General features: G+C 41.2%; 1 protein-coding gene across 1 annotated transcript; it reads right to left on the bottom strand.

The window, feature by feature from the left end:
- Positions 1-9,185: 9,185 nt before the first annotated feature.
- On the bottom strand, positions 9,186-11,549 carry LOC124522900 (olfactory receptor-like protein OLF4). Its single transcript, XM_047094584.1, has 2 exons — positions 11,513-11,549; positions 9,186-10,204 (listed from the first exon to the last, which is right to left on the bottom strand). Exon 2 carries the CDS (start codon positions 10,167-10,169, stop codon positions 9,186-9,188), a length of 984 nt encoding a protein of 327 aa, XP_046950540.1. The 5' UTR covers positions 10,170-10,204; positions 11,513-11,549.
- Between the last annotated feature and the right edge of the window lie 5,797 nt (positions 11,550-17,346).

Raw genomic sequence — 17,346 nt, 5'->3', positions numbered from 1 at the left:
TGTGATGTAACACATTGATTGATTTGTGGATATTGAAGCAGCCCCGCATCCCAGGAATAAATCCTACTTGATCGTGGTGAATAATTCTTTTTTTTTTTTTTTTTTTTTTTTTTTAATTTTTTTTTTAAATTTTTTTTCAACGTTTTTATTTATTTTTGAGACAGAGAGAGACAGAGCATGAACGGGGGAGGGGCAGAGAGAGAGGGAGACACAGAATCGGAAACAGGCTCCAGGCTCTGAGCCATCAGCCCCGAGCCTGATGCGGGGCTCGAACTCCCGGACCGCGAGATCATGACCTGGCTGAAGTCGGACGCTCAACCGACTGCGCCACCCAGGCGCCCCGTGGTGAATAATTCTTTTAATGCATAGTTGGATCCGGTTTGGTAGTATCTTGTTGATAATTTTTTCATTGATGTTCATCATGGAAATTGATCTCTAGTTCTCCTTTTTAGTGGGGTCTTTGTCTGATTTTGGAATTAAGGTAATGCTGGCTTCATAGAAAGAGTTTGGAAGTTTTCCTTCCATTTCTATTTCTTGGAGCAACTTCAAAGGAATAGGTGGTAACTCTTCTTTAAATGTTTCATAGAATTCCCCTGGATAGCCATCTGGCCACGGACTCTTGTTTGTTAGTATATTTGTGATTACTGATTCAGTTTCTCTACTGGTTATGGGTGTGTTCAAATTTTCTATTTTTTCCTGTTTCAGATTTGGTAGTTTATATATTTCTAGGAATTTATCCATTTCTTCCAGATTTCCCAATTTGTTGGCATATAATTTCTCCTAATATTCTCTTATTATTGTTTGTATTTCAGCAGTATTGGTTGTGATCTCTCCTCTTTAATTCATGATTTTATTTATTTGGGTCCTTCCCTTTTTCTTTTTGATCAGTCTGGTTAGGGGTTTATCCATTTTGTTAATTCTTTCAAAGAACCAGCTCCTAGTTTCATTAATCTGTTCTACTGGTATTTTGATTTCTATGTCATTGATTTCTGCTCTAATCTTTATTATTTCCCTTCTTCTTCTGGTTTTGGGCTTTATTTGCTGTTTTTTTCTTCCCAGCTCTTTTAGGTATAAGGTTAGGTTGTGTATTTGAGACCTTTCTTCCTTCTTTAGGAAGGCCTGGATTGCTATATACTTCTCTCTTATGACTGCCTTTGCTTCATCCCAGAGATTTTGGTCTGTGGTGTTTTCATTTTCATTGACTTTCATGTACTTTTTAATTTCCTCTTTAATTTCTTGGTTAATCCATTCATTCTTTAGTAGGATGTTCTTTCATCTCCAAGTATTCACGGTCTTCCCAAATTTTTTTCTTGTGGTTGATTTCGAGTTTCATAGCATTGTGGCATGAAAATATGCGATGTAGTATCTGGATCTTTTTGTACTTGTTGAGGGCTGATTTGTGTCCTAGTATGTGACCTATTCAGGAGAATAGGTGTGTACTTGAGAAAATGTGTATTCTGCTGCTCTAGAATGAAATGTTCTGAATATATCTGTTAAGCCCATCAGGTCCAGTGTGTCATTCAAAGCTATTGTTTCCTTGTTGATTTTCTGCTTACATGACCTGTCCATTGTTGTTATTGGGGTGTTGAAGTCCCCTACTATTATGGTATTCTTATCAATGAGTTTCTGTATGTTTGTGATGAACTGGTTTATACATTTGGGTGTCCACGATGGGGGCATAAATAGTTACAATCGTTAGATCTTCTAGGTGGACAGACCCCTTCATTATGGTATAATGCCTTTTTTTCAACTCTTGTTACAGTCTTTATTTTAAAATCTAGTTTGTCTCATGGAAGTATTGCTGCTTCAGCTTTCTTTTGACAGTCATTGGCATCATAGATTGTTCTCCATCCCCTTACTTTCAATCTGCAGGTGTCTTTAGGTCTAAAATGGGTCATTTGTGAGCATCATAAAGAGGGACCTTGCTTTCTTATCCATTCTGATACCCTATGTCTTTTGAATGGAGCATTTAGTCCATTGACATTTAGAGTGAGTACTGAAAGATATGAATTTAGTACCATGTGTTGCCTGTAGAGTTGGTGTTTCTGGTGATGTTCTCTGGTCCTTTCTAGTCTGTGTTGTTTTTGGTCTTTTTTTGTTTTGTTTTGTCTTTCTCCAGTCAAGGAGTCCCCCTTAAAGTTTCTTTCAGGGCTGATTTAGTGGTCATAAACTCCTTTGGTTTCTGTTTTTCTGGGAAACTCTTCATCTCTCCTATTTTCAATGACAGCCTTGCTGAATAAAGAATTCTTGGCTGCATAGTTTTCCAATTCAGCACATCAAATATATCCTGCCATTCCTTTATGGACTGCCAAATTTCTGTGCATAGGCCTGATGTGAACCTGATCGGTCTTCCCTTATAGGTTAAGGACTTTTTCCCCTTGCTGCTTTTCTTTTCTGTGTATTCTGCAAATTAGACTATGGTATGCCTTGTTGATGGTCGGTTTTTGTTGAATCTAATGGGAATTCTCTAAGCCTCTTGGATTTTGATGTCTGTGTCTTTCCCCAGGTTAGGTAAGTTTTCCATTATAATTTGGTCACATAAACCTTCTGTCATTTTTCTCTCTCTTCATCTTTTGGGATTCCTGTGATTCGGATGTTATTCTCTTGTAATAAGTCACTGAGTCTTGTATTGTGATCTTTTGCCTTTGTTTCTCTCTTTTTTTCTGCTTCATTATTCTCCATAATTTTATCTTCTAAATAGCTGATTCCCACTTCTGCTTCATCCATCCTTGCCATCGTGGCATCCTTTTGAGATTACTTCTCATTATAGCTTTTAAAATTTTAGCCTGTCTAGATTTTGTTTCTTTTATCTCCACAGAAAAGGATTCTCTGGTGTCTTCTATGCTTTTTTCAACACCAACTAGTATTCTTATTGTGGTTCTAGATTGTAGTTCAGACATCTTTCTTATATCTGTATTGATTAAGTCCCTGGCTATCATTTCTTCCTGTTTTTTGTTTTGCGATGAATTCCTTCATTTTTTCATTTTGGAGGTAGAAAAAAATTAAAAGATTAAAATGAAAAAATTAAAAACAAAACAAAAAATCAAATAAAGAAAGTTAGATCCTAGTGTGTTTTGGTTTGCTTATTGAAATAAGCTTGATAGAATAGAGATAAGTGGAAAAGGAAGTGGAAAAAAAGGTAAGAAAAATGAAAAAATTAAAAACATTTATGTAATAGAATAGAATAAAGAAACGGAAATAGAATAAAAATTTAAAAAATAAAAAATAAAGTAAAAAATAATTTCCTTTCTTTATCCAAATTATAGTTAGAAAAGAAAGAATAAAAAAAACAATTTAAACAAAAACAGAAACAAAGAAAATGAACAAATAAATGAACCAGCAAACAGAATGAAACCCAAATGGGGTTTCACCTAGTTTCCCCTAGAACTGAAACTAGGAAGTACTCTATAGTTTGTACACTAAGCAGGTGGAGTGACTGGGGGATGGGCTTGGAGGGTGCAGTTGGCAGAGCTTTTTGTAATGGCTTTGTTCTCCATTAGGTTGTGATGCTTGGCTTATTGTGGTGGATCCAGGTGTGAGAGATGGAAATTGTTTCCACCCGCTTCCCTAGTTTCTGTGGCAGGAACTTCGTGCTCTCATCCACCTGCGATCAAGAACCTCTCCTTTCTCAGGCCTCTGCCCACTCCTCCTCTCTACCCTGTCCCTGTCCAAGCTGCCTGCCTGTCAGGCAGCATCTCCCTCCAGAGTTTTGTCTCAGTTGGGGTTGTGTTTCAAAACTTCATACTTTAGAGACCCTTGTGCCTTTGACCCACTCTGACTCTCTGGGGGAGGATCTCACTGAACAATGACTGCGTGCTGGTTTGTCTCACAAAATGTTCATGTGACTGTGCAGTGATAGAGTTTCAAAGATTTTGGCAAATCACAACACACAGCCGGTGCCAGATGTCACTGCACTCTGGCGTCTTTGTCCCAGTACCAGCAAATGTGGCTGCTCTCCAGGTTCTGCTGGGACCTTTGCCTATGGGGAGGCCGTATGGCCTCTACCAAATGCACTCCAAGCAGGGGGATGACTTCTTCCTGTGTGTGACACCCCTCAGGCCCACTCCTGATCCTGGGGATTCATCTTGCTTCCTCACCAGAGCACCCTCAGACACTGAGCTCCAAAACTTCAGACTCTGCACTCCACTGTATACAGAATCCTGATGGTACCCAAACCCTCTCTTTTCTTTGTGTCAATAGTTCGATTGTCCATTCCCCTGAAAGTGTTTTCACTCTCTCTCTCTCTTTCTTTCCAGCTGCTTTTCTTGCACCATCCTGATATGCTGTTCTCTTCCCCTTTCCCTTTTTCTCTCTGTCTTCTCCCTGCAAATGGCTCCCTACCCTCTGCAGCTTTTTTTCTTCCCCGGTTCACCTCTCTGCCCCACGCACCTGCTGAGTTCTGTGGCTCAAGTCATGCAGACTGTTGTGTTAATCATCGGATCCATTTCCTAGGTGTTCAAAATGGTTTTGTGCTGATTTAGCTGCGTTTCAGGGATGAGACAAGCTCAGGGTCTCCATGCTGCTCTGCCATCTTAACTCCTCTCCCCAAATATATATTTTTATTACAAATCCTAAGACCACAGTTATAAATGTAATACTGGATGAATCCTTAATTGGATTTCTCTCATGATACTTCCAGTTCTCAAACCTCAGCACCATGGTTTTCAATCAGGCATGATTTTGCCTCTGTGGATATTTGGCCGTGTCTTAAGGGATGCTGTCAAACCTCTATAACCCAAAGGACAGCACCCAGCACAAATATTTACCCAGCTCCAAATGTCAACAGTGAGTAGGTGAAAAATACGGCTCTATCTTCATTGTGTGTACAAACCATCAAAGTTTGTAGTTAAAATGCCCTGACCTGATTCATCAGGTCTCCGGGATTCCAGGGAGTTTGTCCTTCTACAAACAACCAGGTGGTGATGATATTGCATGTTCTGATCTATGGATCACAGGTAGAGAGCAAGTCTGTGCTCCTGTGTTAGAGTCACATGTAGGTAGTTTTAGGTCTTCTCCACCAAGAATCTTCTGTGTTTGTCATTTTGAAAGAAAAATTGTTTTCTTTTAATATTTATCTTTATTTTGAGAGAGAAGGAGAGAGAGAGAGAGAGAGAGAGAGAGAGAGAGAGAGATTCTAGGCTGTCATCATAGAGACAGCTGTTGGGGCTTGATTTCACTAACCATGAGATCATGACCTGAGCCAAGGTCAAGAGTTGGACAGTTAACTGACTGAGCCATCCAGGTGCCCCTGAAAGAAATGTTTTTCACACAATTCTATAGGGGTTGATGAATTCTATGGTCAATGAGTGACATCAATTATTTTATATTTGAAAAAAACACTTTGTAGGCTTCCAAAGGTGTCCCAATCCAAAGAACTTTTGAAAATACTTGTTTACAGAGCAAGGGGAATGTGGCCAGTAGATGGCATAAAGCTGCTAATCACTGATCTTTATATAAAAAAGATTGGCCTGGATTATCTGGATGGAACTAGTGTAATCACAGGTGTCCTCTAAATGTGGGAGGGGGAGGACAAAGATTTGGAATCAGAGAGACATTTTCAGACTCTACGCTGTTGGCTTTGACGTTGGAAGAAGGGCCATAAGACAAGAAATGCAGGTAGCCACTAAAAAGGGAAAAAAGAAATGGAGTGAATTCTTCTCTAGAGTGTCCAGAAGGATCACAGCCCTGCAGAGCTCTTGATATTAGCCCAATGAGACCCATTTCAGGCTTCTGACCTTCCACAAACTTCGGATAAATCTTTGTGTTAAGCCACGAGTGTGATCATTTGTTTCTGCAACAACAGGAATTGATTACAGACATTTGTTTGGAAAAATATTGCTTGTAGGAACAGAGTTTGAGCATTTCAGCTCATTCAGTGAACTTTCCCTAGGGTCAAGGCATTTGGTATGGACATCCCACATTAAATGGAAAGAGAAAACTAGTTTTAGTTTGGAGATATATTGCCTCATTCGCTGGACAGTGATATCCCACTGCATAAATGTAAACGTGGTTTTGACTCGGAGGCCTTTGAAAATTTGAGATTGAAAACATTTCCCTATTAAAATTAAGGCCTTTCACTCTACTTTAAACTTTTGTGTCAAAATTCTACATTCTTTCTATTTTATGTTGATTCGAATGTTTATTCTTTTCATTTTTATCCCCTCCAACTTTCAGGTTTTCTTTCAACATAACAGATGGGATTTCGATAACTCTCTTATGTCTACTCGTATGTGTGTGGATACATTTATTTGACAGAAACATGTATACAAATGTACACACACATATACATACTCAGACTCCTAACCTTGAACATTTTCTTTGGACTCGACAAAGTGCTTCTACATGTTTCATTTATTTCTGACACCACCTGCCTGAAGTTAGGGTTCATTGCCCCACATTCCCTTCAGAAATAGGGAAATTGAGGCTCAGGGTGATGAAATGTTAACAATAACATGACAAAGCAGTTAAAACTTACTGTGCATCTTTTTGAATTATACCCAAAGGGAGTCATGTAGTATATAATCTTTTTTTTAACATTTCACCTTTTATTAAGGCAAGTGTGTGCAAATAATTTCATACAACCAGATCTCTTCATGAACTTTCAGCTTAAAACGTTTTTACAAAAAAAAGGTGTTTTATAAAAGTTTAAATTTTATTTGAATCCAAGTTAGTTAACATATAGGGTGATAATGATTTCAGGAGTGGAATTTAGTGATTCATCACTTATATATAACACCCAGTGCTCATCTGAACATGTGCCCTCCTTTATGCCCATCATTCATTTAGTCCACCCCCCCACCCACCTCCCCTCCAGCAACCCTCAGTTTGTTCTCTGTATTTAAGAATCTCTTATGGTTTGCCTCCTTCTCTCTTTTTATCTTCTTTTTCCTTCATTTCCCTTATGTTCATCTGTTTTGTTTCTTAAATTCTACATATGCGGAACCATAGGATATTTGTTTTCTTCTGAATTATTTTGCTTAGCATGGTACTTTCTGGTTCTGTCCATGTGTTGCAACTGGCAATATTTCATTCCTTTTGATCGCTGAGTAATATTCAATTATATATATATATATATATATATATATATATATATATATATATACACACACACACATATATACACACATATATGTATATATATAAGCATATATATATATATACATATAAACATATATATGTGTATATATATGTATATATATATATACACACACACACACACATACGACACATCATCTTTATTCATTAAACAGTTGGTGGACATTTGGGCTCTTTCCATAATTTGGCTATGGTTGGTAGTGCTGCTATGAACATTGGGATGCATGTGCCCCTTTTAATTAGCATTTTTGTGTCCTCTGGATAAATACCTCGTAGTGCCATTGCTGGGTTGTAGGGTAGCTCCAGTTCTTATTTTTGAGGAATCTTCATCTTATTTTCCAGAGTGGCTGCACCAGTTTGCATTCTCACTAGCAGTGCAAAAGCATGCCCCTTTCCAGGAAATCTCTTTCAAGAAGGCTTTGGGAGACACCTGGGTGGCTCAATCAGTTGAGCGTCCAACTCTAGCTTAGGTCATGATCTGATGGTTTGTGAGTTCGAGCCCCACATCGGGCTCTGTGCTGACAGCTCAGAGCCTGGAGCCTGCTTCGGATTCTGTGTCTCTTTCTCTCTCTCTGCCCCTCCCCTGCTTGCGCTGTCCCCCAAATAAATAGATATTAAAAAAAGAGAAGGTTTGGGATCACCATTGTCACCTCTCCTATATTGAAATGCAACTGGACTCAATTCCATGAAACTTTCATCTCCTTCATAAATAGTATGTCGCTCTTCTGTTCCATCTCCTGGTCCTACTTGGCACTCATCAAGTGGGTTGTGGGATGCCCCTCAGGAGGGCATCTGCAACAAGGACAAAGTGTGAGCAGTGGCACAGAGGCCAGGGTGTCCCCTTTCTGTGTCCTTTGCTGCAGGAGTCTCACCCCTTACCCTGCAGAGACAGTCCCATGTTTCCCTATAAACTTAATTTTTGTATGCCTCCTGTAATTCAGGAAATTGTATACATTAAGTATATGCAGCTTATCATATTCAATTGTACTCCAGTGAATCATAGTTTTAGGGGAGACATGGACATTTTCAGGAAGAAACAGGAACACAAGGAAATAGGAAACATAAGTATGCAAATGATATTTGGCCCCAGTGATAGACCCCCTGACACACGGATGCCAGTCTCACATCGTCAATAAGCAAATGTGTAGCAGGAAAACATTCGTTCGCATAGTAACAGATGCATGACTGAAATTTTGCTTCATCTCTGACTCTGTGGCCATATTATGCCAAATTATTTCTTGGAATTTGTGTTTCCATGTAGACTACACCTGGAGACATGTATCTGATTATCACTTTTGCTAGTGATTACGTGAAAACTGAATAAAAAAACAGTATCCTAAGGAGGAGAATAAAGCCCAATGACTTGTTATAAAACACACCATAGGTTAAAGTCTACATTTTCAGGAAGAACAGATATCTAAAGGAATGATGGACACAGAAGTGGTGAGTTGTGCTTTCAGACTTTCGTCTCTTATGGAATTTTATGATTTGGTCCAAATGTGTTTTTTTCCATCGTGTAGTACAACTCATGATTATTTTTTAGTAAAACAAAAGAAAAATTGCTCAGGATGATATATTTCATTTAAGAAGAGGGTATTCTTTTTTTTTTTTTTTCAACGTTTTTAATTTTTATTTTTGGGACAGAGAGAGACAGAGCATGAACGGGGGAGGGGCAGAGAGAGAGGGAGACACAGAATCGGAAACAGGCTCCAGGCTCTGAGCCATCAGCCCAGAGCCCCACGCGGGGCTCGAACTCACGGACCGCGAGATCGTGACCTGGCTGAAGTCGGACGCTTAACCGACTGTGCCACCCAGGCGCCCCTAAGAAGAGGGTATTCTTAACAAATCTATAGAATCTCACAGAATAAATGGGAATTTCCAATATCGTCCAAAATTGGGAATGAATTCAGAAGAGTAGGAAAACAACTAAGGGAAATACTATTAAACACCAGAGTGCAGAAAGGGTAATACAGTATGTTACCTAAAGTGTACAGAGAAGTTGATGTTGAAGAAAGAGATGTTCCAGGAAATCAATAGAAGTAGCAACTTCTACTTCCACAATCTGATCAAAGAATTGCCATTTCTGGCTCTCAAGCTTTGAGTTCTGCCATCAGGTGCAATTGCCCCAGGGCAATTGGTCCTTTCATAGTTTCCTTTCCAAAGGATTTTTTCAGAGCCCTCTTTATGTCTCTGTTCCTCAGGCTGTAGATGAAGGGGTTCAGCATGGGCGTGACCACCGTGTACATCACCGAGGCCGTGGCACCCGAGTAGGAGCTCTGGGTAGCAGTGGAGCTAAGGTACACACCTAGGCTTGTACAGTAAAATAAGAAGACCACAGAAAGGTGGGATGCACAGGTGGAAAATGCTTTATACTTGCCCTGAGTTGATGAGATCCCACATATGGAAGAAACTATCTTAGAATAAGAGTAAAGGATCCCAGCAAGGGGGCCCCCACCCAGCAACCCAGCTCCAAAATACATCACCATGTCATTAAGAAAGGTGTCAGAACAGGCAAGTTGGACCACCTGTTTAATTTCACAGAAGAAGTGAGGGATTTCCAAGTCTGTACAGAAGGACAGTCGCAGCACCACTGAGGTTTGTAACAAGGAATGCAGGACACTCATGATCCAAGACACCAAAACCAGCAGCCCACAGAGCCGGGGGTTCATGCTGACCATGTAGTGCAGGGGGTGACAGATGGCCAAAAATCGGTCATAGGCCATCACGGTCAGGATGTAGTTGTCCAATCCCGCAAAGAGTAGGAAAAAATACATCTGGGTGATGCAGTCCTCATAGGTTATGACTTTGCTCTGGGTCTGGATGTTCCAGAGCATCTTCGGGATGGTGGTGGAGGTGAAGCAAATGTCTACAAAGGACAGGTTGGCCAGGAAGAAGTACATGGGGGTGTGGAGGTGGGAGTCAGAGCTGACGGCCAGGATGATGAGCAGGTTGCCAAACACAGTGATCAGGTACATGGAGAGGAAAAGCCCAAATATGAGGGGCTGGAATGCTGGTTCCTCTGAAAATCCCAGAAGAAGAAATTCTGAAATGGCTGTAAGGTTCCTTGGCTCCATGTGTTGGAGATTACTACCAGGATACAGAGAAATAAATCACTAATTTCCACACAAGCTAGTAACCTAGCGTGAGAACTACCATTTATACTTTAGAGTCAGGAAATACGTTTCTTTTAAAAAAATTTTAAATATATTTTATCCTCAAATTGGTTTCCATACAGCACCCAGTGCTCATCCCAATAGGCGCCCTCCTCAATGCCCATCACCCACTTTCCCCTCTCTCCCACCCCTATCAACCCTGAGTTTGTTCTCTGTATTTAAGAGTCTCTTATGGTTTGCCTCCCTCCCTTTCTGTTTGTAACTACCCCCCCCCCCCCGCCTTCCCCTATCCCATGGTCTTCTGTTAAGTTTCTCAAGATCCACATATGAGTGAAAACAATATAGGTATATGGTCTCAACCCCATTAGGGCATCTCTAGCACCATTTCTTATTAAAAATTCCATTTCTACTCTCAATCGGCTCCTTGAGCATAATGTATGGTCTTGTTTTATGGAGAATATTTTTTACCCCTTTAAAGAGTACATACTGTTTATTGATCACATTCAAGGCACTGTATATGCAATGAATATAGGGTGCTGAAAAACAAAATTCCTTATCATCCTAGAATGGGGAAAGAATGATAAGCAAATAAAAATAATCAAATAACACATCAGATGGTGACAGGGGCTGTGAAGAAAAGGATGACATTTGAACAGGACCTCGAGGGAGATAGGAAGGAAGTTGAGGTGATCTCAGAAAGTGTGTGCCCAGCAGGGGCAAAGGTCTGTGCAAAGGGCCTGAGGAAGGGGCTTGTTTCAGAAAATCATGTGTCAAAAGAAAGCCAGGTGTCAAGGGGAAAGAGCCAGAAGGAGTGGGGTGAGAGGTGGTGGCAGTGTGTGTTGAGGAATGGAGAGGCTAGCCCACAACAGCTGACACTTAAAGACACAGCAAATCCCTCACTTATGAGTTTTTTGAAGGACTTTATTAATTTTGTTATAAAAGTGTCTTGTGAGTTGAAATGGACATCCCCATTAATAACTTCTGTTGACTGAGTTCTGGCCCCTGTCAATAAGAATTACCTTGGAATATGCGAGCCCTGGCATCCCTGCTCTGAGGATTAACCTCAGTTCACAACACACACACACACACACACACCATGACCCACTATGGCCTCGTGGGCTACTGACTGTCATGCCTTTATCACACCCAGCTACACTAGTTAGGCCAGCGATAGATACACCTCAAGCTGGCCAGATCTTGTTATCTGTCCCCTACAGAATGCGGAAATGGTACCCAGAAATTCCTACAGGCAAATAAACTTGGGGCTCCCCATCAGTATGCTCATTTTCTATTTCACATAAATTCAAAGAAAACATGGGCAATCTGTTCAGTAAACACAGAGAAAAGAGAGAAGTGAAATGGGCATGAGGAGGAAACCACAAAAGACTCTTAAATACAGAGGACAAACTGAGGGTTGCTGGAGGGGAGGTGGGTGACGGGATGGGCTAAATGGGTGAGGGGTATTGAGGGCGCTTGTTGGGATGAGTGCTGGGTGTTATATGTAAGTGACGAACCCGTAGTATCTACTTCTGAAACCAATACTACACTGTATGTTAACTAATTCAGAAGTTGGGCTATTTTGAAATCAAGGAGCTGAAGGCTTGCTTTCCTTCTGGCTGGTCTGCATGTATTTGACCGATTGATTTATACGGCCTGGTTTTGGATGAAGCAAGTTTCTTTCTCACTCTTCTTATGTGGCACCTTTTCTTTGTTATTCCCGTTCTTTGGGTTTTTATCTTTTTTGACAAGACACTGTAGAGCGTTTGAGAAAATAACAAGAAGGATTTACCTTTCCCACCCATCTCCCAGGAAAGCCTGAGATGGGCTGCCATGTTGATTGGGGACGGAACTTCTTAACTGGCAGTGAAAGGGGCACTCTCTAATCATGCTGGCAGAAATGGGAAGTGTGGAAAGATGGGGAAGGAATCTGAAGGCAGCTATAAATATTCAAAATACAGATTTTCTTCAGCTTAGGGTTTCTCAATCTGTGCTCTGCTTGACATTCTGGGCCACATCCTCCTCTGTGGTGGTGTCTACCTGGGAATTCTACGTTGTTTAGCAGCATCCTTGATGGCCGCCTGCCCCTCCCAGCCTCACAGTGACAAATATCTGCATATCACTTCAGCGTTCCCTGGGGGACAAGATTGCCCCAGGTTGAGAAGCATGGTCTTAACTTAATAGTCCCCAAATATTTTCATAGCAGTGGTATATTAAGAAAAAATATGAATGACCGTTGCATGTGTGAGTTGCACAGCAACGTCTTGAAGGTGACACAGATATTGAAATAAGGAGCCAGCATTATATTAGTGGATGGGAGGCAAGTCCACGAAGAATTATTAAGAAAGGAGGAAAAAGGGGGGGGGGTGCCTGGGTGGCTCAGTCAGTTAAGCGTCCAACTTCGGCTCAGGTCATGATCTCACGGTTTGGGAGTTCGAGCCCCGCGTGGGGCTCTATGCTGACAGCTAGGAGCCTGGAGCCTGCTTCGGATTCTGTGTCTCTCCATCTCTCCGCCCCTCCCCTGCTCATGCTCTGTATCTCTCTGTCTCTCAATAATAAATAAAAACGTTAAAAAAATTTAAAAAATAAAAAAAAAGAAAGAAGGAAAAAGGGACACAGGGTAGAAGAAAAGGCCGCACTAGAACATAAAGATGTGCATAGCATCTTATTGAAGCATTTGTATGCAAGTGTGTGAATATGTATACATGCATAAAGTGGAAAAGAAATTTTAAAAGAAACTAAGAACTTCTGGAACAAAGATTATCAGTGAGAATGACATTCTGTTAAGTCTATTGTTTCTTTTTCTTTTTCTTTTTTTTTTTTTAAACACGTATTCATTTTTGAGAGACAGAGAGAGAGCACGAGTGGGGGAGGGACAGAAAGAGAGGGAGACACAGAATCCGAAGCAGGGTCCAGGCTCTGGGCTGTCAGCATGGAGCCCGATGTGGGGCTCAAACCCACGAACCGTGAGATCATGACCTGAGCCGAAATTGGACGCTTAACCCACTGAGTCACCCAGGCACCCCAAGTCTATTGTTTCTAAACAACTGTATTGAATGAAAACAACAAAATGGAATGAAAATCTACTACTAAGTTACATAAAGACGTACAAAAGCAACAACGTAATGACCCCACCATGGGTCACTAATTCAAGATTAAATTGCCAAAGACTTGGAAATAAAAAGGTATATCAGAAGGGCATTTACCTTGTGGGAGGAAGCGGTAAGTTGTGATTTCATCTTACATAAAGATACACGGATTCACATAGGCTTATAGAATGGAAAGGCGATCTTTAGTCAATTGGTAAAGAAAAATACCTTCCAGATGATGGCCAAAGGTGATGCAACCTTCAGAAATAGATCTAATCCCCAAAGGCCAAAAAGAGAGTGAAAAGATTTCACATCTCTTTTAGCAACAGAGATGTGAAAACAAGTCAGAAACATGCATAAAGGGTAATTTATTACCGCTAACAATGAAGCACTTTCTTTCTCGTGTATAGCAAGTACTGACACATGAAGAATACTGACCAGCCTGCCCTACTTTGTTCATAAGGAAATGAAAAAGAGGGGCTCCTGGGTGGCTCAGTTGATTAAACATCCTACGCTTGACTTCAGCTCAGGTCATGATCTCATGGTTCTTGAGACCGAGCCCCATGTCTGGCTTTGCACTGACAGCACAGGGCCTACTTGAGATTCTCTCTCTCCTCTTTCTCTGCCTCTACCACTGCTCGTGCTTGCTCTCAAAATAAGTAAATAAACATTAAAAAAAAAAAAGAAAAACAAAAAAGCAATATCTGAGATGTAATGGACAGACTGATGATACAGTTAATAGTAGTGTATCACGTGTTGGAAAGTCCCTAAGAGAGTAGATCTTATTTTTTTTTAATTTTTTTAAATGTTTTATTTATTTTTGAGACAGAGAGAGACAGAGCATGAACAGGGGAGGGGCAGAGAGAGAGGGAGACACAGAATGTGAAGCAGGCTCCAGGCTCTGAGCTGTCAGCACAGAGCCCGATGTGGGGCTCGAACTCACGGACCATGAGATCATGACCTGAGCCGAAGTCGGATGCTTAACAGACTGAGCACCCAGGCGCCCCGAGAGTAGATCTTGAAAGTCCTCATCACAGAAAAATATTTTGTGACTATGCACAGTGACAGATGTGGTGATCATTTTGTGATATATACAAGTATGGGATCATTATGTTGTATGCCTGAAACTAATAGGATGTTGTATGTCAGTTATACCTCAAGAAAAATTTTTAAGCAATTGAGAGAGCCCGATATGACTGACTGATAGATTTGACCACACAAAATTCATAAACTTTCATACATTCCTCACAAATACATTTATACATACATAAAAGAACTAAATGGCCGACAGTTTGTATAAAAACTCCAATTCTTTGTTACGAGGTGTCAAATTTTTATTTTTGTTTTTTTCAAGCTCTTATTTTCAAGCAATCTCTATATCTAACGTGGGGCTCAACCTCACAGCTCCAAGATCAAGAGCCACACACTCCATCGACTGAGCCGGCCAGGTGCCCCGAGGATTAAAACGAAATCTAAACACTTGTAGAACACCATCCAAAGGGAAAGGATTTGCACAGACAATTTTTAACAGAGAAGCTGTCAAATGACTAACAAACCCACAAGTACATTCAGCCTCACAGGTTATAAAATAATGCAAAATAAAGCTCATTAGCAAACCTATTTCCATGTATTAATCACAATTTTTTTCCAATACCCAGAATGAGAGAAGATAATGTGTGTATGTTTCGTGCACCACTATTGCAAGGATGTATTTGCAATTGTTCCTTGGTCTGGATCTTTTCATCTATATGGAAGCATAGTCTAAGATGTCCCATTAAAATAAAAAGAAATGCCCTTGCTTCACTGCATGTCTCTCCACAGCCAATACCCTGTTTGTGTACTCCCATTAATTAATAAGATCCTTGTACTTATGTTCTACTTTTCCTGGAAGCACTTTGTGCCTTCTTCTTTCCTTCAAATTGGGCTTCCATTAATATCATTTTAATTACCAACATGGATCCTTGCATTTCTGATTGCAATATCCACTTTTTAAAGCATCATAAATAAACAAAATAATTTTTTTGGTAAAGCCAGCCAACAATGACAGTAATCTCTGGCATCTGGGCTATGCTGGATTTTTCTCAGTGACCTCCAGTACGAGTTCTTGCCTTCCATTTGCTTTGATCCTTTCCTGCAGTGTCTGTTGGGCTCTTGAACTCACCTGCACGTGAACTCACAAGGCAAGTTCTCCCTTTGGAAGTCAAAATTCCTCCCTGGATAGTTGACGATGGACATCAAACTCAGTCCCCAGACAAGGCACCAGGGAGGCATTGAGCATTGGTCTCCTGGCCAGATTTAGGACTCCAAGAGCAACAACCATGTTCTGTCCAGTGAAAACGCACATGCTGAGGTTCTGCAGCAGAAGAGATATTTACAGCTCCCCGCATGTGCTCATGAGGCATTTTTATCTCTTGGTGCTCCAGCCTTTAAGTGCATGATGTCTCCTAGGGATACTGGTCTGGACACAATGGAAATATTTCTGGCAGATTCTCTGTTCCTAGGAGACTACATTGCATGCCAGGTGAATTCAGTTTTTATTACATTGTCTCCATTAGTTTTCCTGTTTCTGGAGGTCTAAACCTCCCAGCACCTCATTACAACCCTGGCTTCAAGTTTTCTCGAAAATCTAACACAGAGGAATTCATCAGACTACTTCCCTTACATTGATCTGTGGTGGAGGCACACCCCTGATATCTTTAGAAAACTACTATTTCCTTCTTCAAGAAGGGGGAGAAATTTGTTCCTTTAGTGTATAACCTTGGGTACTACACTCCTTGGCTTCATGATAGTTTAGCCAAAACAATTAGGAATTTCATAGATCACAGGTTAAGAACTGCCATTTAGTCCCTCACTCTAAAGTGTTTATTAATTATTAGAGACACATTTACATTTCCTGCACCATAACCTAGCTTACTTAGCACATTATAGGGAGTGTCAATTTTTTTTTAAACGTGCTTTCTGTGAAGCTATACTTTTAGGGACGCCATTCTCGGTTGTAGAAATCAGGCTCAGAGAGATTTAATGTGCTGCTTTAATGTATAAAGCAAGTAGGGAATGGGGTTTTGATGAGAATTATGTTAGGGTGCTTTCAGTTCTGAAATTCTGGCCCAGTGGTTCTCAACCAGAGATGACTTCGCCCTGGGATATTTGGCCATGTCTGAAGGGATGCTCTCAAACTCCTCAACCCACAGCACAGCACCCAACAAAAGTAATTTATCCAGCTGTCAAAAATGCAAATTTTGGGGGTGCCTGAGGGCTCGGTCGGTTAAGTGTCTGACTCCTGATTTCAGCTCAGGTCATGGTCTCATGGTTCGTGGTATGGAGCCCTGTGACGGGCTCTGTGCTGACAGCATGGATCTTGCTTGGGATTCTCTCTCTTCCTATCTCTGCCCCACCCCCCCTCCCCATGCACTCTCTGTCTCTGAAAAAAAAAAAAATTAAAAAACAAATTCCAGGGGTGCCTGGGTGGTTCAGACGGTTGAGCGTCCTACTTCGGCTCAGGTCACGATCTCACAGTTCCTGAGTTCGAGCCCTGAGTCGGGCTCTGCGCTGACATCTCAGAACCTGGAGCCTCCTTCGGGTTCTGTGTCTCCCTCTCTCTCTACCCTTCCCCTGCTGGCCCTCTGTTTCTCTCTCTCTCTCTCTCAAAAATAAACATTAAGGGGCGCCTGGGTGGCGCAGTCAGTTAAGCGTCCGACTTCAGCCAGGTCACGATCTCGCGGTCTGGGAGTTCGAGCCCCGCGTCAGGCTCTGGGCTGATGGCTCAGAGCCTGGAGCCTGTTTCCGATTCTGTGTCTCCCTCTCTCTCTGCCCCTCCCCCGTTCATGCTCTGTCTCTCTCTGTCCCAAAAATAAATAAACGTTGAAAAAAAAAATTAAAAAAAAAAATAAAAATAAACATTAAAAAAATTAAAAAAGAAAAGATGCCAATTCTGATTCATCAGGCCTCTAGTGGGCCCAGGGACTCCGCATTTCTAACAAGCTCCTGGGTGGGTGGTATTGACGCTGGGGATCCTGGTCTATGGGTCACAGTTAGGGAGCGAAGCTGATGTC

Source organism: Lynx rufus, unplaced genomic scaffold (genome assembly GCF_022079265.1).
Source record: "Lynx rufus isolate CCGP_SWC_20201006 ecotype Redwood Valley unplaced genomic scaffold, mLynRuf1.p SCAF_4, whole genome shotgun sequence".
NCBI classification, from domain to species: domain Eukaryota; kingdom Metazoa; phylum Chordata; class Mammalia; order Carnivora; family Felidae; genus Lynx; species Lynx rufus.
Note: the sequence above shows the minus strand (reverse complement) of the source record. Positions and strands in the feature narration are given on the sequence as shown.